Source organism: Cornus florida, unplaced genomic scaffold (genome assembly GCF_030987335.1).
Source record: "Cornus florida cultivar Cherokee Brave unplaced genomic scaffold, ASM3098733v1 CherokeeBrave_3.0.0_Hap2_Chr01, whole genome shotgun sequence".
In the NCBI taxonomy this organism is placed as follows: domain Eukaryota; kingdom Viridiplantae; phylum Streptophyta; class Magnoliopsida; order Cornales; family Cornaceae; genus Cornus; species Cornus florida.
The window spans coordinates 119,802,797-119,830,756 of NW_026775571.1; the positions used below are offsets into that span (position 1 = coordinate 119,802,797).

The window sequence follows — 27,960 nt, forward strand, 5'->3', positions numbered from 1 at the left end:
CACGCTATCATATCTTTTCTTTTCTCTCTATATACCTCCAAATCAACCTTACCAAACACACCCTAAAACAGACACAACAAAGAGTTAGCGGTTCACCCCGTCTTTTCTCCCTTCAATTTTACCTTGATTTGAAGATCCAATAGTGCAAAACCCTAAGATGGATATTGGAGCAATGTGATTTCACAACCCAATTAACGGGTCGAATATAAATATTGGAGCAATGTGATTACTTTTTAAAGTGTAGGAAGTTTATGAAATAGATTGAAAGTTTATGATCAAAATAAAAAAAATAGAGGAGATTTTATGAAATTGGCCTTTATTATTATTATTATTATATTTTAGTTTTTCGTGCAAAGCTGTAGACATTTGGGACTATGTATATAATAGTAATTGTTGAGCACGGAGGGGAAAAAAAATTTGTTGAGCAGAAATGGTTAAACAACTTTATGTTTCCAATATGATAAATACTATTACGAATGCGTGACATAGTAAGTTAGTAACAGAGCCAAATATAGAGAGTCACAGATGGGTCATCGGGGCAGGTAACCAATAATTGAAGCATAATTGATAGAAAAAATGAAAAATGATGGGACGTGAGGTAAGACATGCAACCTAGAGAAATTAGAGGACCCACCGAATTCCATAATCTATTTTTCAAATGACTTTTCAGCCTCTGCCGACTGTTACTCACCAACCTTGTTCCTCTATTATCATGTCAAATACTTTGAATATTCTACATATACATTACGTATGTTTGTTTATATATATATATATATACATATATTGATATTCACTTGTTTACATTTATATTTGTAGATGAACAAATGGATTACAGATTTACAACAAATAAGTGGGAATGTCTGTTATTTTATTTTGGTAGCCGAATCCAAGACAACTCACGGGCTGTTAATTGCTTTCCATTCATGGGAGGGTATAATGGGATATTTACCTCTAGCGGTAGGTCCAAAGTCAATAATTTGGGACCCTAATTAATTAACTGCATTTTATGCCAAAAAGTCATTTAGACAATGTTTCACGAAATTGAAAATGTTCATTCTATTTTTATGAGCATTGAAGGGGGCAATCTAGCATTCATATTTTATGTCATTATTATAAATTTAGGATAGAGGTAATTTATTTCGGTCCTAACAGTATCAGTAGTTTTTCCATTCTCAATTAATTAATAAATAGATTACTAAATTAAATATAATATCTGCTAATAAGATAATGCTTTTTAACCCAAAAAAGAAACTGAATAATCCAAGTGAAATTAAAAGTGACCACAAAATCTTGGTGAGATGATATAATGTGTGATCCACATGAAGTTATTTATTAGCCAATTTTCTTTTAGGTTATTTAGCTGTTTTTCGATTTGAGTGAAATTATTATTTTTTAATTTAATAATCTAAAAAAATGATATTGAAATTACAAAAAGAGTTTTGCACACTTTACTTCTTTAATATATGGATTGACAAAGCAAGGATGAGAATAATTTGTTTCTCCGTAGACATCAATTCTCCTAATAAGTTGTTATTTGTATTGTTCATTAATCCTATGAAATGTAGCTTAGTAAATTGAAAGAGCTGTAATTATGTTTAATTAGTATTTTATCAATGCAAATTAAAAAAACTTTTGTATAAGTATTTGGATTATAGTTCAAGCCCTCAAATTTTCATTTTACATACAACCTATCAAAATGGTCAAAACTTTTGTATCATTGTTTTTAAATGTCAATTTCAAAGCAAAATAAACATCATTGTTTCAATAATTTTTTCCAACACCATTTTCTCTTTAAAAGCTATGGTCACAAGTTTCATACAAAACATACTAAAAATTAATTTTCTAGGATTGTTTACAAATGACAATTTATTGATCTACCATTATCCTCTAGCCCATTTTGCCATCCAAAAAAATAAATAAATAACTGTGAATAAGGACATTTTTGTTTTGGACCAACTTGTCCATGAATAGTTTGGACTACCCGATCAATTATATAGAATGTGTATGCATGCACACATAAAAATAAAAACAAAAAGTCACCACTCAATAGTCTTGTAATTCTGCTGGATCCCCCCACCCACTAAAAAGTGATGGCACACATCCAAGTCAAAAACAGAGAAAAGTCCAGAGCAGTTCACATCAGGACATTTTAGTCATTTTCCAAAAATCCCCAAACACTAGTTCCAATCTGCTTGCCACTTTCCGACTCCAAGTCCGTTCGTCGGCGTCGGTGGTCCGCACTGGCATTATCGCAATAAACTTTCATCATCAAGGGCAATAAAAATACTCCCATCCTCACATTTAATTTTTCTCCTGCCATTTTCGTTTACAGACGCACACACAGTCATCCTTTGCTTGCTTGCTTCACACCAACTTTTCCACTGTTTATATTAGTTTTTTTCTTACATATGCCACCATAAACAACTCATTTTCCTTTTTCGCCGACACACAAAACACACATATATTTGATATATATATATAAAATATATACTCTCTCTAGGACTCTAAGCTTCGAATCTCAGCTCTGCTTTATAGTCCATTTATTTAATTGTCTACAACAATGGCGAGGATTGCTGGTGACGATCTCACCTCTTCTTTTTCTTCACTTCATGGCGTTCTTGCATGCTTACTAGGTCAGTCTGATTCCTCTAGCAGTAACACTGTAAAAATAGATAAAATGGAGAAGAACGGAGCCACTCCACTGATCTCTTGGCTTCGTATTGAGTTTGTGCTAATCGTAATGACCACGATCTTTGCTCTTGGCATTGTTGAAGGCACTACTGATCCGTCAGATGGTACTTCTTTCTTCATTTTGATTTGTTTTACTGCTTTGATTTTGTGATTCGTTGATTTGGCATTGCGATGTTTTTTGTTTAGATAATTAATGAGGTTTAGAGTCGGTGCAAGTTAACAATTGAGTATTGAGTTTTTAAATGAGGGGATTTTAGTTTTATTGTAGATGTATGTATGTATAGACTCACCAGCATGTATTGTGAGTGTTTAATTATTTGATGTAATTGTTTTGGGGATTTATTTGTTTTGGGGGGTCTGAGTATTGTTTTGTTGAACTTGCAGTTCAAGCACTTCAGGTAATGTACACTTCATTGAACAGTTCTCCACAGCTAACGGGTTGGAAAGCGACTGGTGGCGACCCATGTGGAGAGTCATGGAAAGGGGTGAGCTGCCAGGGTTCTGCTGTTGTTTCCATGTGAGTGTGTGCGTGTGTGTGCGGCCTATCAAACTTGGACCTACATGTATTTGTTTGTATGTTAGATATTAGATTATCTTGTTCTTTCAGATTGTATTTTGTGGTATATTGATGCATTGATTTGGCTAACGAGGCATTTTGTTGTTGATTTAACAGTCAGATTCCTGGATTAGGACTCACCGGAACAATGGGATACTTACTTTCGAACCTTACGTCGTTGAGATCATTGTGAGGAAACTCATGATTTAATTCATTATAAAATTTTCTTTTGGGCCATTTGTGTTGTCTAATTGATTTTATGTTTGTTTGTTGCAGAGATATCAGTGACAACAACCTTCATGATTCAATCCCATATCAGGTGCCACCGAACCTTACGAGCCTGTAATGTTCAATCATTCTTTAATTGTTCACTTTGTTTAGAGCCATTTAATTTAACAGCTTATGTGCCAACTGTTTATCTGTTGTGCGTTGCAGAAATTTTGCTAAGAACAATTTCAGCGGAAATCTTCCTTATTCAATTTTCAACATGGTTAATATTAATTACATGTAAGTGGCATGTATTGGAAGCTATCAAAAATATGTTGTTACATATTTATATTTATTTAGCTTCAATTACATTTTTGAAAGTCTTCTTATTGCCTAACTCCAAAGTTCTTGTTTTTAGGAATGTTAGCCATAATTCACTCTCACAGGCAATTGGAGATGTTTTTGCGAATCTTTCTGGCCTTGGGACATTGTAAGTTATCTGATGTGTATAAACATTGTAATTTGGTTGTTCTTAGTTCCTTTTGCATATGATATTTGCTGATTATAATATTTTCGCAAACAATTTTATTGTCACGGTTTCTTGTTTTTAATTGGCCAGAGCTTACTTCATTTCTATAGACCTTTCTTGAGTCCAATTGATCACTTTGAAATGGGACTTATTTGTGGCAATTTAAAGAACGACCTCTCGTTGCGTCCTATTTTGTTGCTGGAGAATGTGCTGTTTTTTAACTGTTCCTTAATTGTGATTTGAGAAGTGATAGATCTTCCGATCTCAATTGCCGACTCTTTCTCCGAATATAACGTGGTTGGGAATGAATCGAAGAGAAAGAGATGTTTACGGGAATTTTTTTAAGAGTTCCAACGGGATTCAACCACGTTGTATTCGAGGGATGAGTCGGCAATTAAGGTCGGAAGACCTATCATTTCTCTTGTGATTTTTCTTTCTTTTTTTCTTTTTCTTTTTAAATAAAATTTTGTACTCTCCTCTTGTGAAGATATCTTGTGGATGTTTCCTCCCTTCTACACACGCACACACAAAAAAAAATTAATTTTAATTTCAATTCCTTTCGAATGTCTGGGAATTCTGTACAAATTCAAAACCATGTAGTGGAGTCGGTCGTTACAAATGGTATGAGAGCCTGACCCAGCCGGAAGTGTGCCGACGGGGACATCAGGCCTCCAAGGGGGTGGATTGTGATGACCCTGTGGGCGGGTGTGCCGTGGGCGAGTGCGAGACACTGACAGGCTACCACATTGGCGAGTTACGGGTGCACAAGTTCCACATCGCCTGGGTAAAGGAAAGGTGAAGTGCTTATATGTAAGTGTGTCATCTCCAATTGGTATGAAGCCTTTTGGGGTGAAGCCCAAGAGCAAAACCGTGCGGACTCAGGCCCAAAGCGGACAATATCATACCATGTGGTGGAGTGGGTCGTTACAAATGGTCAAGTTAATTTGATTGAATATTGATTATTTGTAACTGTAAGCATCATCAAGAAATGTTCATTACAACTCATTTGCATCCTTTCCTTCTGATATTTACTTCAATCTTACTGTATGATCACTATGTTTGCAGTTCTAATTTAAGTGCCCTTGCCACGATTTGAATTGTGGCATTATGTTTTCTATAATCCTACCAACATATACACTGGCAGCTACTATGCTACACAAAAAATGCGTGTACCTACAAGGCTTAAATATTTACCAAGTTGATGAGATAGAATGAGATATAAAAACATACAGACGGTGTTTCTATTTTAGGTGGTTTCTTAAAAGATCTTCTGGTGGAGGCCTGCAAGCCTGCAACTGTAGTGCTATCACACTCAAAAACACAAGTCATTTGTATGTATAGAAATAGTGAGTTGTGTTGACACACACAGCATGCTATTTGAGAATTTAGGAGGGGCTTCAAGATTAAATATGATTCATAATCTTATTGCTGTTAAGAAATATACTCTTTTTTTTGGAAATTAGCTATGATTTATGCTAGAATCGCTTGCTCTGCTATAGATGTCATCTAACTAGGCTGACTGTGCTTTTCTCAAGTCAATGAAGAATGTGAATCTCTCTCTCTCTCTCTCTCTCTCCCCCTCTCTCTCAGCTTATTGATCAATTAGCCGACAAATTGAATACAGTGTTTTCTTTTTAGATAAGTAATGTCATTGAAAAGCACTCAAAAGGGTAAGTTATTATTATTACATTTTATCTTTGTTTGATCATTTTCTTCCAAAGTGATCAATTTGCATGTGTTATTAATTTGATGCTACGTTTGCTTGTGACTTGTGAGGTCATATAAATAATTACAATTCCTGTAAATATTGTTTAGTTGCTGTTTAAATTAGCATGAGTTTATATCATGAATTGTCAAATCAATCTGCATGAAGCCCCTGTGAAGGCTTTATCTTTGGAGTTTGTGTAAAATCACTTTCTTAAAATATTAATAATTACATTGATATCTGAAGCTGAAAACCTGATTCTTTCCCAGTGGGGTTGAATATATTTTAAGAATTGACATGCTTGCAAATGCAGGGATCTCTCTTTCAACAACTTTACTGGAGATCTTCCCAGTTCCTTTAGTTCATTGTCAAATCTTTCTACCCTGTGAGTGTAGTTGAGTGCTACTTCTTATTATTATTTTTTCTCCAGTTTGTTTGAACATCTCATGATATCTGAATTTGTGGCAGCTATGTGCAGAACAATCAATTGACAGGGTTTCTCAATGTTCTCACTGGTTTGCCTTTGACTGATCTGTAAGTTATTTTTCTTAAGTTGGGGCCTGTGTTGTAAATGTACCAATCTGCCATTCCTTATGCCTTAAATTTCCTACAGAAATGTTGCAAACAACAATTTCAGTGGATGGATTCCAAAAGAGCTTATTTCTATCCCTAATTTTAGGTATGCTATTACTGTTTTACATGTTATTTATGTTCTAATGTTCAACTTTCCAATATTTCTAATTCAGCCCCTAATAAAACAGATATGATGGGAATTCATTTGATAATGGACCTGCTCCTCCTCCGCCTCCATATACGTCACCCCCTTCGAGTAGATCACCTAACAATCGCAGCCATTCTCCTCCAGGTGCACATACTCCCAATGGCCAGTCATCCAATCCAGATGATGAAAATAAAAAGAATGGATTGACAACTGGACCTATTATAGGGATAATTCTGGGTTCTTCCATGGTGGTTCTATTTGCATTGCTTGTTCTTATTTTTTGCCTTCGAAGGGGCAAAAGGAAAGAAAGTACTGCGAGAACTTCTACCGGAAATCCTGTTGTTGGTGCAGATCAAGGTAGCTCTTCCTTTTTTCACTTTAAGGAAAATGTTCTTTGTTTTCCCTATTTTTGTACCTTTTATTTTGGTTTGCCTGTGATTTCCTTATTTCTAATACCTGACACATTAAACTCTTATTATGTATTTAGATAGCGAAAAGTTCCCTTTATCTTTTCTTTTTTGAGGGGTATCATAATTAATTTTGTCAGCAACTACTCCAAAAGCTTAAGCTATTAGAGAGGGTGTAGCTGAACTCGACACCTTGGCTCTGATACCATGTCGACAACCATCTACTCCAAAAGCTTAAGCTATTAGGGAGGAGAAGATATTGGGTGAGCCGGGCATGCCATGTCATTGGTATACCCAACCAATGAAAATCCACCCTACAAAGAAATTGGTCCCCACCACTTAAAAAAAAACTACTATAAACTGATCTCACGAACCGATTTGGTAAATTTTTATTGGGTGGGCATACCAATGACATGGTATGCTCGGCACACCCTATATCTACTCATTAGAGAGGGTGTAATTTTCATATTTAAATCCTTTAACAAATTTGTTTTCCTAGGAAGAGATCTTTAATATCTTCTTTCAATATTAGCTTCGTGATTCCCTATGGGTATAAAATAATTCAGTGTTGGCATTTGATGATTGAAGTTGATTCCTTTCTAAAGTTCTTTTGTTGAATTCAGGGGGAAAAAAAGTGTTTTTGTTGACAGTTTTAACACGTCTGTTTTAGTGTTACTGCTCAAAAGGCTCATGCATTTTTCTAGACTTACATATCAAGTTATATATTGCTTAATAGGATGAGATATTCTGTACTTTGTAAAACTATCTTGTAATGTTAGAATTCTTCACAATGCACACATCAACTAAACTATATCGAATAAAACTTTAATCCCAATTATTTGAGGCTACTTAAACAAATGTTATTCCACCATACAGCTCTATCTTGGTGCTATATCTTTTAAGCCATCATGTCTCTTCTCCTTGCTGTGCTCCACTCATTCCGCTCGTTGCTTTAATGCCTCTAACTTAATCAAAATTACTCTGTTGCATTGGTGCATTCATTCAGCTACAATGCACATTTGAACCATTGCACCATTACAGAATTTTCGCTTATTTTATCATTAACCAATACCACCTCTAGATTTGATAATCCCTCCCTTATTTTATTTTTTATTTTTTATTTTATAATATTTTGTTGAATCAAATCATTCCTTTGTACTAGTGCAATCATTCAGCTTCACTGCACATCCTATTCTTATCCTTAATTAATACCATCTCTATCTTTTAACCAGTGCCATCCTTTATTATTATAGATATTGACAATATTTATTCCTATTTGCTTCCCATCCGTCATATCTCAGCTACATTCATTTTTCATAAACTGATTGTTGATTGCCAACCATTCTGTACAATAGAAATTTAGTTTGTCTTATGGTTGTCATATAAAATTTTCCCTATAACTTGGTGGATAATCTATTGTAAAATAACACTCTTGAAGCCTAAAGATGGTCTCAGCTTTAACCTAGAGTTTTGTCATGAAGCTTTTGATTCAAGCTTTTTCAAAGAGGTGAACAAAAAATTTTGTTAATAGTTCAGTATGGTGAATCACACATTAGAATGTGAAGATAATTGGAATGTCGAGGCAGGAGATAGATCAAGGCAACTGTTTCCTGTTTATTACTTCACTTAGAAAAGGGCTAGCCAAGCGCACGAGGCTCCCACCATTGCGGGGTCTGGAGAGGGTTAGATGTACACAGCCTTACTGTTGCATGGAGAGGCTGTTTCCAGTTTTGAATCCGTGATCTCCAGGTCACAATGGAGCAACCTTACCGTTGCATCAAGGCCCACCCTCACTTGTGGAGTCTGTTTATTCCTTCACTTATGAACATGAATTGGGGTTGAGAAGAATGTTGCCCATTGGTCTAGTTTAAAGTGATTAAAATGGGTTGAGATATCTATTTTTGAACTCCATATATATTGTTGCAATCTAACCTAACTAAAAGTAATATTTTTTACCATTGCTAAGATCAGTCATACTTTAGGAAGTCGTTTCTTGGTCCATCAAGAACAAGATCTCCAAAACCAGTGACCATGTAGTGAGCGGACATTACTATCAATTTAATGTGTCTTATATAATTTTGTTTGTGTGTGGATTCCATAGAATTTGTTCCCAGATCATGTTAATTAATTTGTGAACATGTTATTTAGCCAGGAAAATTGATATTGATATTCTCTAACATGTTGTTGTGCCTCGAAACTTGATTAATTTTAAGATGAAGCTGAAAGCTTTTGTGCTGATATCCTGGCCTTTTCCATGATGCATTATGCTTCATCATGTATTGAATACAGAAATGCAAGAGCAGAGGGTAAAATCCAAGGCTATTGTGGCAGATCTGAAGCCCCCACCTGCAGAAAAAGTGATGGTTGATAGGATACAAGGGAAAAATGGATCTGCACACAGGGTGAAGTCCCCTATAACAGCTACTTCTTATACAGTTGCTTCTCTCCAGGTAGCAACAAACAGCTTCAGCCAAGAAAATCTCATTGGTGAAGGCTCTCTTGGTCGTGTTTATAGAGCAGATTTTTCCAATGGAAAGGTAATCCATCATGTTGTGGTTGTATCTGAACTTATGTTGTGATTATATCTTTATTGCTTATAAAATCTTCATTCATAAAAAGGTGAGGCACTTCCACTGTTTTAGCCGTTCAAAAGGGGGTTGTACTTTAGCAATCCCATAGCAGGGTATATTGTTAATGTGATGTAAAAATTTCCCGAAGGAACACCAGTAAAACTATAATGTGGCTGGTTGTCCTCGGATGTGGCCTTAAGTAATATTGAGGGAAAATAAGATCCAGGAGAACATAAGTTCCCAAAACGAGTTCCAATCAAAGAACTAAATCATCTCCATTGCCTAATCGCTTTTCTGCAGGCTTGGATTGATTACATTACATCACAATCTCAGACGATTGTTAATCCGACCATATAAAACCCATTAGGAGGACATTGCTCTCTTTCTAGTTTTCCTTTCTTGTGTTGCATTTTTTCTTCTAGTTATTCCCATTGTAGTTCCCTTGCGATGTCCAATATAAGAATCAAATTGTTTCTGTTGGTTTATCAACTTGGTGCACGCTTTATTTGATCACATCCCAGATTTATGTAGCCTTTGATCAAGCCATAAAAGCCATCAAAAGGGAACTTCTGTCTTTCTTCTTTGCTTGTGTTTCACTTTGACTTCTGTTTATTCCCGTGATTATCTTGCACCGGAGGGGAAGATCCTTGCCTTATTGAATGGCAGGACCCCTGTTTTTATTGTTCTAACATATTACATAGATTGCAGCTAATCTTCATTATTTTTCTTACATGAGTAATTTTCCTTGTATTATCAATCAGCATATTGATTTTATATAAGTGCAGCATTACTTAATTCAACAAGACAGCATTGCCAACAATTTTGGAAAGATAATACATTTTGCCATCCTGCTGTATCTAGAATCATACTTTTGCCAGCATTTTATCCAACTACCACAATGCAATTGTATTTGGTCTTCCAATTCCTCACGCAGCATCTTCAACCTAAGCATGACAATATTTCTCAGAGAATCAATCATTGGACATCCAACTATTCAGCTCAGAGAATCTGCTTGATGCTATACCTTTTGAGAGGTTGTCTGCTTGCTTGCTTCTCAGGGTCAACCGAGCTACATCAAGCCTGAGCTTTTCTCAATTTGTCATAGAGAACTTTTCTTTCCCTCTGCAATGACTTTTGGATGTCTAAATTTTCCCACTTCAGGCCTGAGGCTTGAATCCTTATTTGGGTCATAAATCATGTTTCTGCACTTCAATTTTGATCTCAATGATCCAGTGCCAACTTCAATGTTGATTTAGTCCATCTCTTTGAGATATGTTATAGTCAATGAGTCGCATCGAATGTTGAGAAACCCATCTTCTGAACTACTTTTATTTTATCATGGTAAACGCTGTTGTGCTCACTACTCGTCTCCATTATTTTTTGGTTGGATTATGATAACACGTTTTTGCCAAATCCTCCCACTTTGATGTCAGAGGCCGGATAAATGGTTAATATTGTAATGCTCTTTCTACATTCCTTTTTGACAACACCTGTGTTTAAGTATGGCACTGCCACATTGATACAGCAGTTATTTTTTTCTGCTTTTATCTTATGCATTCATGATAATGAACTAACTATGAAATATGTTACTTTGTTCTAGATAATGGCAATTAAGAAGATCGATAATGCGGCACTATCACTACAGGAGGAGGATAACTTTGTTGAAGCTGTTTCAAATATGTCTCGCCTGAGGCACCCGAATATCATTACGCTTGTGGGATATTGTGCAGAGCATGGGCAACGTCTTCTGGTTTATGATTATATCGGAAATGGGAGCTTGCACGATATGCTGCACTTTGCCGATGATAGGAGCAAGACATTGACGTGGAATGCACGTGTTAGAGTTGCACTTGGCACTGCTCGAGCTCTCGAGTATGTATATGTGGAGTATTAAAATATATCTCTCTCTCTCTCTCCTTTTTCCTTTATAAATCGAAGCTGCTTCTCTCAGGTATTTGCATGAAGTGTGCTTGCCTTCTGTTGTACATAGAAATTTCAAGTCAGCAAACATTTTACTTGACGAAGAGCTCAATCCTCATTTGTCAGATTGTGGCCTAGCTGCTCTAACACCTAACACAGAGCGACAGGTATATTACTCGGACTGGAAATTGTTGTCCATATTAGTAATAGCTGATGCATATCTTTGTCTGAGAGTGAGAGGTGTTCTTTGATCTTCCCCAAAAAGAAAAAGTTCATATGGTGGTCTATGCTTGGCCAAGAAACAGGTCATTAGTTTTTAGAGGTTTATGGGCACGACAAGCAAACTTTCATTTTCTTATGCATTGTGGTCACGTTTGACGTTCTGTCTAAATACTCTCTCTATTTTTTTTTATTTTTCTTTTTGCTTTCTTTTGTTTATCTTTTTTTTTTTTTTTTGGTAGTCTTTCTTTTGTTATATCAAATTGATTTAATTTGATTTTACAATGTTTGACAGGTATCGTCAACTCAGATGGTTGGTTCATTTGGTTACAGTGCTCCTGAATTTGCCTTGTCTGGAATATACACTGTAAAAAGTGATGTATATAGCTTTGGGGTGGTGATGTTGGAGCTCTTGACAGGTCGGAAGCCACTTGATAGGTAGAATCTATCCTCCATTAGTAAATCGTAGCATTTACATCTTGTCTTTTTTTTTTTTTTTCTTTTTTTTTTTTTTACAATTTATTCAATGTCTTGATTTCGATTTGTCTGTCCATTTCCTGCTTTTTGGTTTTCATATTGTTTAGTTCAAGGACACGATCAGAACAGTCGCTTGTTAGATGGGCTACTCCCCAACTCCATGATATAGATGCCTTGGCAAAAATGGTTGATCCTGCACTGAATGGCATGTATCCTGCAAAGTCTCTGTCACGTTTTGCTGACATCATTGCCCTCTGTGTTCAGGTAAAGTTTTCTTACTGTTGACAGGCCCAGTAGTAGCTGTGTTGAGTTTAGCCTTTGTAAGTCAATTATATAAATGTGAGGATGATCTTGTATTCTTTAATTTCTGCAATTTTATGAGGAACTCATTGTCTGAAATTTTTAATTTGGTGGATGAAGTTGCCATCAACTCTAAAATGACGAGTTCCTAAGCATGTCCATGTACCTTGTATGCATGTTTACTAAATCTGATCTAATCTTCTGCTGGTTTCTGGATATTTATGAAACTGACTGGTGCATGAACAAGTGGTACTATATAAAAACTCCATTCGCTTTTATGTGAAGAGGACTATCTGATGAAGCAAAACGAAGCATGATCAACAGCATACTATTGTGGTGTTTGGGAAAAATTGAAAATGAAAAATCACATCCTTTAGCAATCTTACATGTTGCTTGGCTAAGTTAGTCAATGTCTTGTTTCAAAGTTGGTTTAATTGCACGTAACCCCCTGAACTATCAAAAAAAAAAAATACCTTACCCCATCGCCGTTAGTTATTCGTAAAATAAGGAGGTGAAATGACTTTATTGCTCATTTCACCTCCTTATTTAATGGACAACAAACAGCAAGGGGATAATGTGCAATATATATATATTTTTTTGTAGTTCAGGGTCGTTATGTGCCACAAAATGATAGTATAGGAGGGTTAAGTGCAATTATGCCTTTAAAGTTCAGTGGAGAGAAACAATGAGAATGGCTGACTAATGTCTTACTCTTTTAGGATTCAAGTGTCAATCCCGCATGATTAAATGTTTCCTGGGCAAACAAATAGGTGTAAGAACCTTCTCATGCTGTCTTATTCAAGCTTGTTAGCAAAAAGTATGGTTAGACATCACTATAATGGAAGTCTGTGTCTGAGGGCAGCCACTCTCTGGCTACTTAATTTGTGTCAGTCTGTCTCTGCATCCAACATTGATTTGGAGGCACCAACATTGAGTAATGGACTTGCTAAAAACAAAAAGATTACAGCTTATTTTTCCTTCTATTAATTCTTCAGAAACTTTAGATGTGATGATGCAGCAAATGGATAATCATCTGCATTTTTTATGCAGCCTGAACCAGAGTTTCGGCCTCCCATGTCTGAAGTTGTGCAAGCACTGGTCCGGTTAATGCAAAGGGCGAGCGTGGCTAAAAGGCGCTCAGGCGATGAATCAGGTTTTGCGTATAAGACTCCAGATCATGAAGCCATCGACATATCATATTAGACATCCAGCCGTGTGTCATTATTGGCAAGCTTTGCAATTTTGTACATGATTGTGCGAAGGTCAAGGGTGACTAAAATGCATTCAGAAAGTACAGTGTAAAAAAATGTGAAGGGGCGATTGAATTTCAGATCAGAAGGATGTGTAATTCTTTATCGTACATTTACAGTTGGAGCAAGCTACTTTACCCTGCTAATTGAGGTATATATTTTACTGAAGATGTTACTGTAATTTATCCAGTATCTACAACTATCATTGGATACATTTAATGTATGTCCAAGATATTTGCAGGAAAATAAAATATTGATTTGAGTACAATGAAATACTGTAACAACTTCAAATATAGGCTTGTAATGACAACTGCAACTATTTTGTATTACCTGTTTCAGTTTGAATATAGATCAGACAAGTGCATACACAAGTTTTAATGCACGCATGAGTTTTATAGATCTACTGTAATGTTTGCGTTTGCGTTTGTCTGAACCAATACTCATGACTCATCGGAGTGGTGAAACAAATCCATACCTCCTTACACTTAGGATATCGAGACTGGCATAACTGATAAGGTCATTCTCACAATGTGATTCAAACTTCCTGTTAAAACAATCTCACCGAAACTGAATCCATCGAGTGTTCGATTCACACTCAATTTTATTTCCAGAACCTGACTTCCTTGCGGGGCTACTCTAAACCAAGTTGGGTTCAACTCCACCAGTACCCCAGTTGGTGGTAGCACCGAGCACAAGTATGTCTCCGGCATGCTTGCAACATTCTTCACGGTCCTTTGAATTAATCGAGATCCAACCAGTGCTGATATTGTAATTGAAGGGATGTTCAGATCAGATGGCGCGCTAAAGGACTGCTTACATGTTCCTCCAGTTGCAGTTCTGATTGTTGCTGGGTCAATGTTGGGTAGAGAGCACATGAAGCTAATGTAATCCTCGTACCCTGCTTCAAAATTACATAAAGATTCGAGCTTATTTATACATATATGTATGTATACTTATATCAATGCGAGGAAATTAAACATGCCTGTTGGTAAGACAAGGCCTGGATTGGTGGCACGGGTTGCACTGACTAGGCCGACGCCAAAATCAAAAGGAGTGGAGGGATACAAGCTACTGGTATCAGATCCTTCAGCCATTATGGGTTCTCCAGAATTGTCATACTTGGTGGCAGTGGTTGACATTGACGAAGCAACCATAGCCGGAGTCCATGACGGATTGTTTTGCTTGATCAGTGCAGCTATGCCTGCAATATGAGGTGTGGCCATGCTTGTGCCAGACAATAGAGCAAAGTTGTATCCTACAAACCATTTTTAACCTAAATCATTTTCGAATCAGAAATCAACCTGCAGCAATGTAAATTTGTTATATACATATATATTATATATATTGAAATTGACCTGATAGGATGGGATTTAAGACACTCATGGGGCTCCAAGCTGCCCAAATTTGGTGTCCTGGAGCCAAAATATCAGGCTTCAGCACATCAGTAGGATTCCTGCTCTTGTCAATGAAATCAGGTCCCCTTGAAGAGAATCTGCTAACAATAGGGGCTCGCCCGGTGAATGAAGCAGCTCTTCCCTCGCCTATGGCTGCTCTTCCGCCATAACTCATCACAAATCCTTTCTCATCTCTGTGTGTTTGCTGTTCATAGTACTGCGATATGATCTACAACACAAAACAAGAAAGCCTTTGCTTTCATTTTGCCAATGTTGGTCCAAAAGACGCATTATAGTTGTTTCTGTTGTGACATGCATACCTTGGCATCATTTGTTTTTGGGATCATTATGCCAGGAACATAGAAAGGAACGGGTTCTGCAATAAAATCGCCATAGACTGGGTTTGCCACCAGCACAAAACCCATGAATCCTAAAACCTTTGATGTCTCGATAATGGCTGTGACAGTCGAAGTCCCATTGTAAAAGCCGGCTGAGAATGTGCAGATGACAATGCTACCTCGCACAATAATGGAGTCGAGTGCTTCTGGATGTTGGCACTCCTCTATGTAATCCGGAGTTCTTGGGAATGTCCCACTTACCTTAACTGCATCTTTAGCTAACACCAACTTATATTGCAATAACCCATCACCAAAGCTTGGTCCTAAGTTTGAGAATTATAATCAGTTCAGATAGTTGTAGCAAGGAAATTATAATTAATGAATCCAAACTTGAAGTAACCTGACAATCCCACGCCGTCGATTCTTTGACCATTGCCAAGGATTAGGGTACCAGAATATACTCTGTCCGTGCTGCAAGAAGCCACACCCATAGCCCAAGGACTATAAGATACCACAGTGAAAGGAGTTGGCCCCTGATTACCTGCAGCTTGCACCACGAAAACTCCAGCCTTTTGCGCAAATAACATGAAAATATCGAACACACTTAAGAATGTGAGTGTATCTTCTGGCGGTTCATCTGGTCCAATGGAGAGTGTTAGGATATCCACTCCATCTCGTATTGCCTGCAGTACATATATATATATATATATATATATAGGGTGATTTTTCAACATTTTGGATGCTACAATCATATCATTTGTGAGATATATATATATATATATATATATATATAAGTCTAGCTAGTTCATGCTTACTTGATCAATTGCGGCAACAACATCTGTTATAGTTCCCAAACTTGGATATATAGCCTTATACACAGCAATTCTGTTAAAAATATATATATGATCAAAAAAGACATCTCATCAATTGTTCACAAGAGCACTAGTAATTGTGAAAACTATCCTAATTAACCATTTTAAGTTTCATGTGAGGATGCATATACAATCAAGGGTCATAGAGAAGATGAATGCAAGAAAGACATACCTTGCGCGTGGCGCCATTCCACTAGCTCGCCCATAGTAATAACCATTCACCACAACCGGAACTCCAAAATTACCAGCAGCAGTTGCAGCTACATGGCTGAACAAAATATATTATTCCTTGTCAAGTACATAAATCTATAAATAATCACGCGTATACATGAAGGAAAAAAAAAAAAAAAAGCTCTTTGAACACATAGTTTACAAGTTTACAAAATACATGCATGTGTGTGTTATTCATAAAAATGTATACTAGAGACCTTATAATAAAAGCAACTTATAATTGTACCTGCCATGTCCAACTGCATCAAAGGGTGAGAGCAAGTCAAATGAGGCATTGAGAGTGGTAACAGCTTGAGCCCCAGCCGCAAAAAACCTTGCAGAAACTATCTTACCATTGCAGGAATTGGTGGGGAATCGAGGACCTTCCTCACATGCACCAGAAAATCGAGAAAGATTTGAGGTGAAAGGATTTGTAGGATCATAAGCAAAACTCGGGTGTTGTGGATTGATGCCCGTGTCAATTATTCCAATCACAATCCCTTCCCCTGCATTTCTATCTCCCCCTTCTTGTGCCCAAACTCCTCCTGGTAACCCTAGAAATTGAGGGGTGTAACTAGTCATCAATTTCGCTTTCCTGTCTCTCTCTACCAACTTCACTCCCGGAGCGTATTTGATTTTTTTAACCTGAAATTAATTGTGACAATTTAGCTAAGATCGCACTATTTTAATTGTCCATTGAAGTTCGCTAGCTAAAAAAATTATAATGGAATATGAATAGAAAGTTTTTAAAGGGTAAAGAGAGGACCTGAGAAGGGGTTGTGTGGACAGCAAAGCCATTGACAATGTGTTTGAAGCTGTAAAGCTTGTTGTAACTCCCCGTTTCGAGAGTGCTCTGTAGCAGTTGGTAATGAGAATCCACCAAGTGCTTTGCATGGGCCTTACAGACTTCACTAACAATTATTACTAATTATTAGTAACCGTACCAGCTTACTGATCGAATTAAAGAGAAGACAAAAACAAGGCTATGTAATCATAAATTATGTAAAGTACTCGATCAGCAACTGTATTATCATAATTAAGTATATATGCTTCCAATTCTACCATCAATAATTTGATAATTCAAGTGATCATATAAACGTACATGTGGGTATTTTTTGTGTTTCTCACCTGTTTGGATCAAATTTTCTTCCTTGCTCAGGAGGCATTGAACCTCGATGAAATGCAACCGGATCGCCTTCCATTAAAACCAAATATATTTGTCTCTCTTCTGCATAACAAGCAATGGCAATTACAAGATAAATGAGCAGTCGACATTGCGGTGAACCCAATATATCTACCTCTTTTACCATTATCTGAGAAGGGAAAGAGAAAATGATAGATAATGGAGAAGAGATTAAGCAGTACTTATATATAAACCATGCAAAAGCAAGTACTTAACCTCATAATTAACGTGAATAAAGCTTATTTAGAGAGCTGTTAAAGCAAGAGATCAGCTGTCCTAAAGTAACCGTTATCCTTGAGCAGCTAGTTTTCATTTGTTTTACAGAACTGCGCGGAAATTAGGAGACATGCAGGCATGTTATGTTGTCTACTTTTTTCATCCCATATCAAACAAATTTGAATTTGATGCATTATTTTTTAGAAAGAAAAAGATAAATTTACGGATTTTTGTTATCGACTGATAATGAGTTTAACACTTCAAGAAAGGAGACCATATTGTTATTAAATACTGACAAAATATATTGAAGTCTTACAAAATACGAATCAGTATTTTTTTCTTTTTTCTTTTTTTTTTTTTTTCCTTTTTTTTTTGGGTAAATAAACTGGTTAACATCTTTACACTTGACTACTGTTTGAGAATAGTAGTGTTGTGCAAAGTATTGTCAAATTTTAACTCAGTTTTCAAGTTCTTCTGATCAGCGTGTTATATGTGTACTAGTGTTTTATTTTTTTCCTTTTCCCAAAGATAGAAATATTTATTCAAAACATAACTTCAGAATTACTTACTGTATATAAATAAATAAAAAGTAGGAAAAAATAATAATAATAACTTTAGAATTACTTACTGTATATAAAAAATAATAATAATAATAATAATAAAAAAAGTAAGAAAAAAGAAAAATAAATAAATAAATAAAACATAACTTCAGAATTTTAATCATTTTGAACCTTTCACTGTAAGTCTGTAACAATAGAGGGAATGTACATTAAGGCTTAAGTGGGCCACAGCTATGTCTTTTTTTTAACCACTTGATTACTTTTCTAATTTTCAAAATGTAATTTGGTTTGTAGAGGCGTAAGCAAATTGTATATCAAACCCCGTAATGTGTAGAGCCCATGATCAAACTAGTGCAATGCCTCTCATTGTCCAAACATGTCAAGGACATTGTTGAGCGCTTCACACCAAGCTTAATTTGGTTTCATCTGGAACAAACTAGGGCCTCCCGCAATCTTTTTCAGATGAGAAAAATATATCTAAAAATATAAATAGCCCTCTCTTCAAGAAAAACTTATTTGCTTCCCTATACTGATGATGGTTCCAAACGCCCTCACTTGCTAGATTCGGTTTTATTTTACAACTCAATAAATATAGTTTTTTTTAGATTCGATTTCATTCTATAACTCAAAATATATACTTGTTACTTATAAACTATTTACGCCAAAATTAAGTTCAAAGAGAAATTATTATATGATCTGGACTAATATCAAATGGTAATTAAAGCATCCGTAGTGGGCTCGCGGAAGGTCCTTTTCGCGAGCCAAACAAACCAAACCCACTCCAGCAGCCTCGCGGAATTGGGCGCGGCCCACAACAGCTCGCGGCCCGGCTTGCGGTATTCCGCGAGCCCGAGCCATATCGCGGAAATTTTTTTTTGTCTTTTTCCTTAGCAAAGCGACGACGTTTCAGGCTGCAACAGTGCCAAGGCACTGTTTGGCAGCCTAGTTTTTTTTATAAAAAAAATCCAAAATATGTTATTTTGAGCTTATTTTTTTAAAAATAAAATAAAATAAAATTCAGTAAATAAAAAAATATATTGTTTAGACACTGTTTGTCCAAAAAATAAATTATTTGTGCCAAAAATAAATTAAAAAACCTTTTTTTTTTTGTTTTTTTTCCTTAAAATTTGATTTTTTTTTAAAAAAAATTTTGCTTTAAATTTTAAATTACTACCATAAACAGTGCATTTAACCTTTAAGGCACTGTTTGGCTGACACAAACGATCTCTTAAAGGTTATAATATTGTAAATTTTTTTAAAAAAATTCAATTTTGTAAAACTTTTTTTTAAAAAAAAATAATTAAAATTAAAATTTCATTTTCTTATTCTCATAGGATTTTGTAATTCTTATTTTCTTATTCTAATTTATTATTTTTAATCTTAAAATTTAATTTAATTTATTTAATTTTTTTTTTTTAAGAACAAAAATTCGGAGAACCTGATGGAGTGCATATTTCTAGAGAGTGAAAACTGCTAACGTGACTCTTGGAATTGCTGACGTGGCACTTGGAAAAGTTGAAGTGGAATTTTTAGAGAGCCAAAATTTGGAGAGGGGTTAGTCCGGATTAATATAATAATTTTTCAGAGTAAAATGACTTCGGTTTGCGTTAGGTGCAGTAATTGGGGTCCAGCTCACACGTACAAAGATTGGGATTTTTGTTTTTTTTTTCCAACAAAGATTGGGATGGGTCGGATGTGGTACACTGGTACAGCAGCACCTGGTGGCAGTTCACATAGACAAAATGGTCAGGTACATATTTGTCGCTGGTCATATCAAGTTCTCACATTCAGATGGGACGACTTTGTGACAAGCACATTTTTTTACTTTAATGTCGTCCCACCAAACATTTACCATCGCGCTTCGTGCTAAAACTTGTGACTCTTACTTTGTCTGCTTAATCGCAAGACAACAATAGGCTGTGAACTGCTATATACTAAAAATAAATAAATCTCATTCAAAGGGTGAACAATGTCACATTAATATTTCAAAAGATGGAACTAGTTTAATAATAATTTTGTCTTTATTCTTTAATAGCACTTAAAAAGCTAGCAGCTCTAATATATTCACTATTTAACTAGCAAACCCAATTAAAATAAAGAAATAAAAAAAATCGCAAATCTTTGTTCTCACTTCCCTCCAAAACACAATAGAAGAGTATTTTGAAAATAAAAATATAATGTACAATAATTTTTCTTGTCCATGTGAGACTTTATAAAATTTTATTTTGTCTATTTGACCCCCAAATTTATGGAATTATCCCTACAAACAATATATATGTTTCACAATGGAACCGCTAAATTGGTGAAAATATTTTGCCCAAATCTTAAGAAGTTGATACAATCAATCAAGAGAGAGTGATGCAAAGTTGTAGCCACCCCTAGCTAATAACACGTAAGACAACAACACTGGATCGCAAAACTATTATATATAGATAAGCATTGCATTTTACAGTCTTAATTAGGTTAACCATGACAATATGACAGACATGCATACCAATAGTACACATGAATACAAGTTGAGTTGAGAAATATATAAGGATCACCATAATATCTAATTTAGAGGAGCGTAGGCGAGATATCCATGGCAAAGGGATTGACAAGGACATTATCCATGTAATAATGGGGATGGAACTGCGCATCTTCCGAAGGCTTCCAGTGTCGCTTCCTTTGATTGATGAACCAGTTGTTTATTTGCTTCTGATCCAGGCCTGTGGATTCCGCAAGCGCCAGCTTCTGTGACTCCTGTGGACACATTAACAAGTCCCCCAGTGATGATGATGTTTGCATAAGAATTAATAAACAGATGCGTGTGCGTGTGCGTGTGTGTGTGTGATACAAGCACAAAATGCAAAATGCGACCAGCAACCTAATGTTTTCAATGACATTCTAGTGACCAAGATGCCTTAAAAGTTCAACTGGGATCGAACATAATTTAATCAACAAGCACAAAATGTGTGTGTGTGTGTGTGTGTGTGTGTGTGTGATACAAGCACAAAATGCAAAATGTGACCAGCAACCTAATGTTTTCAATGACATTCTAGTGACCAAGATGCCTTAAAAGTTCAACTGGGATCGAACATAATTTAATCAACAATTTACAGGCTAAATTTGATCACAGGGCAGCACATTCATGCGAGATGCATGCTGCAAGTTGTGTAATTTTTCAATTCTTGACAACCTACACAACTAGTACCTAGTAGAGTCCCCAAAGGGGTATCAATATGTGGCAGAGTCAAGGTACTGACCATGAAATTGAGTCTTTAGTTATCAAGTACGATGAAATTGAGTCGTTCGTTATCAACACCGTATCATAATGAATTTATGTATATTGATGCGGTATAAACTCAAAAAGTATAATCAAGGCATTAGGGAAAATATAGAAGATATACCGATGGATATGGCCATTTGTAATGTCTGCTCCACCAATCCATCAGTTGTTGCCTGGCTTCTTTAGGCAGTTTTCCTTTCTTTCGCTTCTTCATGAACTCCTGCTTAAGATTGCCTAAATATCCACTGTACTTGCGCAAGAGCTGACCTTTCAGTTCTCTGTCTTCTGCTTGCGGATCTATGAAATTGTTGTTCACATCAAACTCTTCTTCAAATGATCCATTTCTATCCAAAGCGTCACCACGAGCTGATAAACACAGGAAAAGATTAAGCATGCATCTCAACATCAACACAAATTTCCAAAACTTGGTTTCACAAAAAGTCCCATGACGGTGGAAAACGTCCCAAAAGCTGCCTAAATCAAACTCTACTGTCATTAAGCTCACATAAAATAAGTGTAATCTAGCACATCATGTGTTCAAATCTTGTTAAAGCCTGCCTCAAGTAGCCGGAAATAATTCTAAAGGAAGTGTGACTTCTATATGATCACCAAATCATATTTGCAACCTCTATACATATGTATAGACCTGTCAATGGAGCCGATCTTGATCCGGATCCGATCCAAATCCGATCCGATTAGTCGGATATGTATTGAATAAGAAATCCGATAACCCAATTACGATCCGAATCCGATAATCTGTGAGCTTAACAAATCGGATATGGATTATGCTGATCCGATCCGATAAAAATCCGATCCGATCCGATCCGATTAAAATTATATATAAAAATAATTATATATCAATAATTTTACATATTTATATCAATATAGTATATACAATAGTGTGGTATTCTCATTTACATGCTAATAAATCTCTTAACATACATACTAATAGCGTGGTGTTCTCATCAATGTTATATATATTAGTTATATATTACTAAATTTATATATATTAATTATTTATCATTATATTCATTTGGTTGCATAGTTATATTATGTAGCATTCTGTATGTTAAAAATTCTCCACTTCATCTAACTTTATAATTATATATGTTAATAAATATGATTTTAATCCGAATTCGAATCCGATTCGATCCGAATCCGAGCTAAATAGAATATGGATTGGGGACATGCGGTCCGAAAACCCTTTAGTGATCCGAATCCGATAATCCGTTTACTAAACAAATCGGATATGGATTTGATCGATCTGATCCGAATCCAAGCCATTGACAAGTCTACATATGTATCTCAGAGGAAAGGAAAGGTGAAATTAGTTGTATTTCCTTACACCTTCCCTTGAAAAATAAAACTTACCTTTAATTTATAAGAACCTCTTGCGCAATAAAAACTTCTGTATTATGCAAATGAAGGACATGAAAAAGACTAAATGCTAATATAAATATTTCTAATAGAAGTTTGACGTTGATTTCACAGGGTGATAACAACACTTGATATGCAAAATGCTCCGAACATGTGGGATTATATGGCATGCATAGAATGAAATGCTTCAAGGGAAGGCCACTTCAGTACAAGTTCCAAGCCAAGTTCAACAAGGAGCGGGTTTCCCAAACAGACGGCAGGGAAACCTTTTTATCAAAACAAAACGTGGAGAAGATCAACAATCCAAGTATAACACAATACAATAAATTTCAAAAATGTTGCGTTTGGAAGCACCGAATCGATGCTTTGAATTTAGGATTGGAGGAAAAAATATAGTTCAAAATTTTAACTAAATTTCTTCCAATTCCAAATCCAAGCTGCTGATTTGGTACACCCAAACATAGCAAAAGTAACATTAGTATCAGAATGACATAACACAATACACATTAATTTCTAATCCAAGTTCATTGCACTTTTTTGAGACTTAAAAAATAGAAATATTTTAAGTTTTGTTGTTGAGACCAAAATATCTTTGATTTTTTTATCTTCACCAGAATCAGGTGTGCACCTTTCAAAGTTTCTACCCTATCAAAAGTTTCTACTCATTTAATAGCTACAGGTGTCCTTTTTCCAAGGCCAACAAAGTGAGGAAACTGTATTTTCTTAATATACATTTGATCAACATTGTCAGTCCATAATTACCGAGGAATAAAAAACATTGTCAGTCCATAGGGACCTTCTTAAAGTCATTAGAGGTTTCTTTATAGGCATAACTAGCTTTGTTTAATTTGTTGACCAGCTATACTAAATAAGTTCTTGCAGTGGAGAAAATATTGGCATCAATTGTAGGCAAATTAACTTGGCTCATTTTAGGATGGGAGCTGTCTTTGTATTTGCTGAAATACCTTTCCATGCTAGAAAACAAATTTGCATGAATTCTACTGTTTGGGAAATTACTGCTGAGAATGAACAATAAATCAAACTGCTCCACGTAAGGAAAAGTACATGTATGCCTGCATGGCACAAGAATAAAAGTTCTAATGTGAAATCAAATTAGAAGAATTCCGAAATTCAGATAGACATGGACTTAAATGCCTATTTCTTTAGCAATAAACTTTACAGGAAAATATATAAATAAATTATTGCTGAGAATAAAATAAGAACTCAAACTGCTCCACGTGAGGAAAAGTGCATGTATGCCTGCATGGCAGAAGAATAGAAGTTCTAAAGTGAAATCAACTTAGAAGAATTCCGAAATTCAGGATAGTCATGGACTTAAATGCCTATTTCTCGAGTAATAAACTTTACCAGAAATAAATAAATAAATTACCAGCAGCTTATACTACCTATACAAATTGAATTGAACACAGTATTCAATTTTTATATATTAACAAAGTGCTGCCCAAATTAAGTTGGAAGGAACTAGATTGCATAATCATATGCTTATTTACATGATTAGCAATTACCATCCAGTTTTTTAAAAAAAAATTCTGCTCCAAGAACTTTGTGGTGATCTAGAAGGGATATGTCTTCAATGTAGCTACAAATACATCGAATTGGATGAGCATGAAGTGAGTAAAATAAAAATAGTCCTAAATTCATCAAGTAAACAAAAAAAAAAAGCTTTGTACTAAACAAAAAAAAAAAAAATTCTGCTCCAAGAACTTTGTGGTGATCTAGGAGGGATATGTCTTCAATGTAGCTACTAATACGTCAAATTGGACGAGCATGAAGTGAGTAAAAAAGTCTGTAAAATAAAAAGTCATAAATTCATTGAGTACATGATGAGCACGTATATCAAGCTTTGTACTAAACAACAAAAAAAATTCTGCTCCAAGAACTTTGTGGTGATCTAGGAGGGATATGTCTTCAATGTACCTACTAATACGTCAAATTGGATGAGCATGAAGTGAGTAAAAAAGTCATAAATTCATTGAGTACATGATGAGCACGTATTTCATGCTTTGCACTAAAATTGCTGACGAGCTTTATTTTACTGACTTTTGGACAATTGAACACAGTAATCCACATTAACACCTTACCATGGATTTTGGACAAATAAAGAGTGAATGGAAGTTTGACAAATGCGTCCAGGAGGAATGTCATGGATTCTTAAGAACCACCAATGCATTGTGTGATTAGTACATGTCCCTTCCATTACAGGACTACAGGCACTCCAATTCTGAGAATATCTTAAAACCCAATAACAATTTCATATTTTAACTCAGATGCATGAATTAAATTTGTTATTTGTCAATTGGACGTTTCTACACGTGTAGAAGAAAAGAATGGAAGCAATGAAAATGGGGAGAAATCCACCTACCGTTAACAATTAAGTATCATCTTTGGCCATTGAATTTTATCGATCAAAATGTATACATAAATTTATAAAAATAAATAAATAAAAAGGTCAGTAGAGTTACAGAAACTTGATGCTCTACATAAAGCAAAGAGTAATGAGTTTTTTTCTGGTCAGCAAAGGATAGAGTATTGAGTTTCTTTGACAACCATGAAATTTGTCGACAGTGCTTCAGTAACATATGATATGAGCCCGCCTAAGGTTCTGGTAATTTAATAAAAATTATTTTCTTTTCTTTTCTTTTTCAAATTTGTGATTGATTCTTGATGTGTCTATAATATAGCACCTGCTACTACCAAAAAAATGAAATTAAAAATGAATCCGTTCTTGTTCAGACATTAATTAAACCTAATTGCCCCGATATGTTATTATCTCTCAGACCTTGTTGTTTCCTTCTAATCTGGTCTCTAGCTCCAGATATCTTTGGCATAAATTCTACCAGTCTCAAATCCTTGGCCTTGTGGTTTAGGGTTCAAGGCTTCAAGCCATAAGCCAATAGGCCACAAGGTGAACCGGTAGATCCACATAGCTTAACTTTGTTTCACTGCAAAACCTTGCACATTTGAACAGCATCCAAACCTAGTGACATTTCCCAGAATTTTCCCTTGATAATCAAGCTTCGCCATTTGGGTGTGCTTTAGATGACACACTCCGACAAGTGCTTTTCAGTAGACAAATACAATTATATAATTTATAGTTTGCAGTTTAAGCATCGAACAAAATACTCAGTATGTAACAAGTTGTTGGCTGGTCAAAATTTTCTCCACATACCTATATAGTGTAAATTGCACCACCACAACAGTTGATAAAATTGAGAATGTAAAGAAACAATGTATTGGAAGCCATTTTCTTCTCGTAATAAAAGCTTGGAAAATAATGTTTATAATGAAAGAAAATAAATAAAACCCCACTTCCCAACTTGAAGACACAAACACCAAGAAGAGAATATATCAAAGCAAGGGACACCACCTATACATCCATATAGGATAAACACCCTAGTCTAGAAACAGTTTCAAAAGTATAGATAATCATTTAAAATAAAAACTAAAAAGAGAAAATATATAACAGCGCTAATCAGAATGAGACACACACATATATGTAGACATACGGGATACAATATTACAAGAAAAAGGAAAAATAGATCAGGTTGGAAACCGTTAAAAGTAAACTAAAGCAAACAAATTAAAGTCAAGCAAAAATAATTATTATTAATTAATTGGAAACAAAAACATGCATGATATAGATAGTAACAAATTCAAGCAACAAAACAAACCAATAGCATAGGAAATGTAAGGAAGAGAAGTCATAGTCACCAGAATCTGAAGAAGCAACCCTGAGGGCTTTGAACTGGCACTCGATCCTGGAGAGGAAGAGCATGGCCTCCTTGAAGGGTTTAGAGAGTTCTTGCTCGTACTTGCTCAGCATCTCACAGTAGGCCTCCATGAATTGATCCAGGGACGGATCCTCCCCGATACGGCACCTACCCGTACCCGTACCGGTGTGGTCCATGGCCACCACCGCTGAAGCACACGCTTCCTCTAGCCTTGCCACCACTGCAGGAGGTGCTCCTATCTGTATATATAATAAATTCATTATACTTCTCTATGTATATCATCATCAGTAATTCAACATACATGTGCATACATATATATATATATATAATTTATTAAATGATGAGGTACCAAAAACCAAGACTTGTATATCTGAGTCATGGTAGTTCTGGTCAAAATTAATGCATTTTTTTTAAGGACTACTATTTTCCTCTAGGAGTGATATAAATTCGTCTAAATGCATGTGTTTCCCATTATACCCAAAATTTTCACTGAAAATAAAAGCAGAGAGTAAAATAATAGTTTAAGATAGCACTTGACAGAAGATCCAACAGCTGTATCTTTAATACAGTATTTGCTATCGATCTTTCACTTGGACGAGACAGGGACAAGGGTCTTTCACTGCCTTAATGGAGAGATTCACACACGCACATACACACTCACAAACACATATATATATACATGTACGATTTGGGTTTGGGGTATATATATATATGTGTGTGTGTGTGTGTGTAACTGATTTGAAGTAGGGTAGAAAAATTTATGCTTGTGTGTTCACCTTTTGGCAATTGATGTAGGCGGCCAAGAGACGGTGATAGTGAGGATGAGCCATGATCTTAGCCCTGAGAGAAGAGGAGCTGCTAGCATCGTTGTTGTTGTGGTCCATGAAAGAACACTCTGCGCTTGTGTTGTTGTTGTTGTGGTGATGGTGATGGTCTTGGAACATCAGAGAAGTAATAGTAGTAGTAGTAGGATGAGGGTTTTGTTGTTGATTGGTAGAGGTGCAGTGAGGTAGAGGTAGTAATAGGGCATTGGTGTCAACATTAGGGAGAGAAGTAGTCATCGGAGGCATCATCATCATCATTGGACTACTGTTGTCTCCAAAACCCATCAAACATGAAGTGCTACTACAACCACCACCCTCCATTCTCTCTCTCTCTCTCTCTCTCTCTCTCTCTCTCTCTCTCTCTCTACAGTATCTAATCTCTCTCTCCTTAATTTTTTCCCCTTTCTTTCCCTA

General features: G+C 35.7%; 3 protein-coding genes across 4 annotated transcripts; 1 reads left to right on the top strand and 2 right to left on the bottom strand.

Annotated features, from left to right (window-relative positions):
- The first annotated feature begins 2,246 nt into the window (after window positions 1-2,246).
- Window positions 2,247-13,947, top strand: LOC132267316 (protein STRUBBELIG-RECEPTOR FAMILY 8). Of its 2 annotated transcripts, XM_059768467.1 has the most exons (17): window positions 2,248-2,576; window positions 2,656-2,795; window positions 3,076-3,208; window positions 3,365-3,436; window positions 3,524-3,589; window positions 3,683-3,754; window positions 3,873-3,944; window positions 6,002-6,073; window positions 6,157-6,222; window positions 6,302-6,367; window positions 6,450-6,766; window positions 9,106-9,353; window positions 10,987-11,258; window positions 11,338-11,473; window positions 11,821-11,963; window positions 12,110-12,266; window positions 13,353-13,947. In XM_059768467.1, the coding sequence occupies exons 2-17, from the start codon at window positions 2,678-2,680 to the stop codon at window positions 13,503-13,505; spliced, it is 2,163 nt and encodes a 720-aa protein (XP_059624450.1). In that variant the 5' UTR covers window positions 2,248-2,576; window positions 2,656-2,677; the 3' UTR covers window positions 13,506-13,947. The 2 variants fall into 2 exon arrangements, with proteins under 2 accessions (XP_059624442.1, XP_059624450.1); XM_059768459.1 differs by having other exon boundaries at window positions 2,247-2,795.
- Window positions 13,938-19,183, bottom strand: LOC132282109 (subtilisin-like protease SBT2.4). The gene is made up of 11 exons (XM_059783736.1): window positions 19,097-19,183; window positions 17,495-17,679; window positions 17,133-17,277; window positions 16,614-17,011; window positions 16,329-16,424; window positions 16,100-16,169; window positions 15,685-15,967; window positions 15,267-15,607; window positions 14,908-15,175; window positions 14,535-14,807; window positions 13,938-14,450 (listed from the first exon to the last, which is right to left on the bottom strand). The coding sequence occupies exons 1-11, from the start codon at window positions 19,181-19,183 to the stop codon at window positions 14,038-14,040; spliced, it is 2,559 nt and encodes an 852-aa protein (XP_059639719.1). The 3' UTR covers window positions 13,938-14,037.
- Window positions 19,184-20,846: 1,663 nt separating this feature from the next.
- Window positions 20,847-27,867, bottom strand: LOC132271338 (homeobox protein knotted-1-like LET6). Its single transcript, XM_059772718.1, has 6 exons — window positions 27,753-27,867; window positions 27,499-27,656; window positions 26,703-26,961; window positions 25,676-25,681; window positions 21,715-21,959; window positions 20,847-21,067 (listed from the first exon to the last, which is right to left on the bottom strand). Exons 1-6 carry the CDS (start codon window positions 27,865-27,867, stop codon window positions 20,882-20,884), a joined length of 969 nt encoding a protein of 322 aa, XP_059628701.1. The 3' UTR covers window positions 20,847-20,881.
- Between the last annotated feature and the right edge of the window lie 93 nt (window positions 27,868-27,960).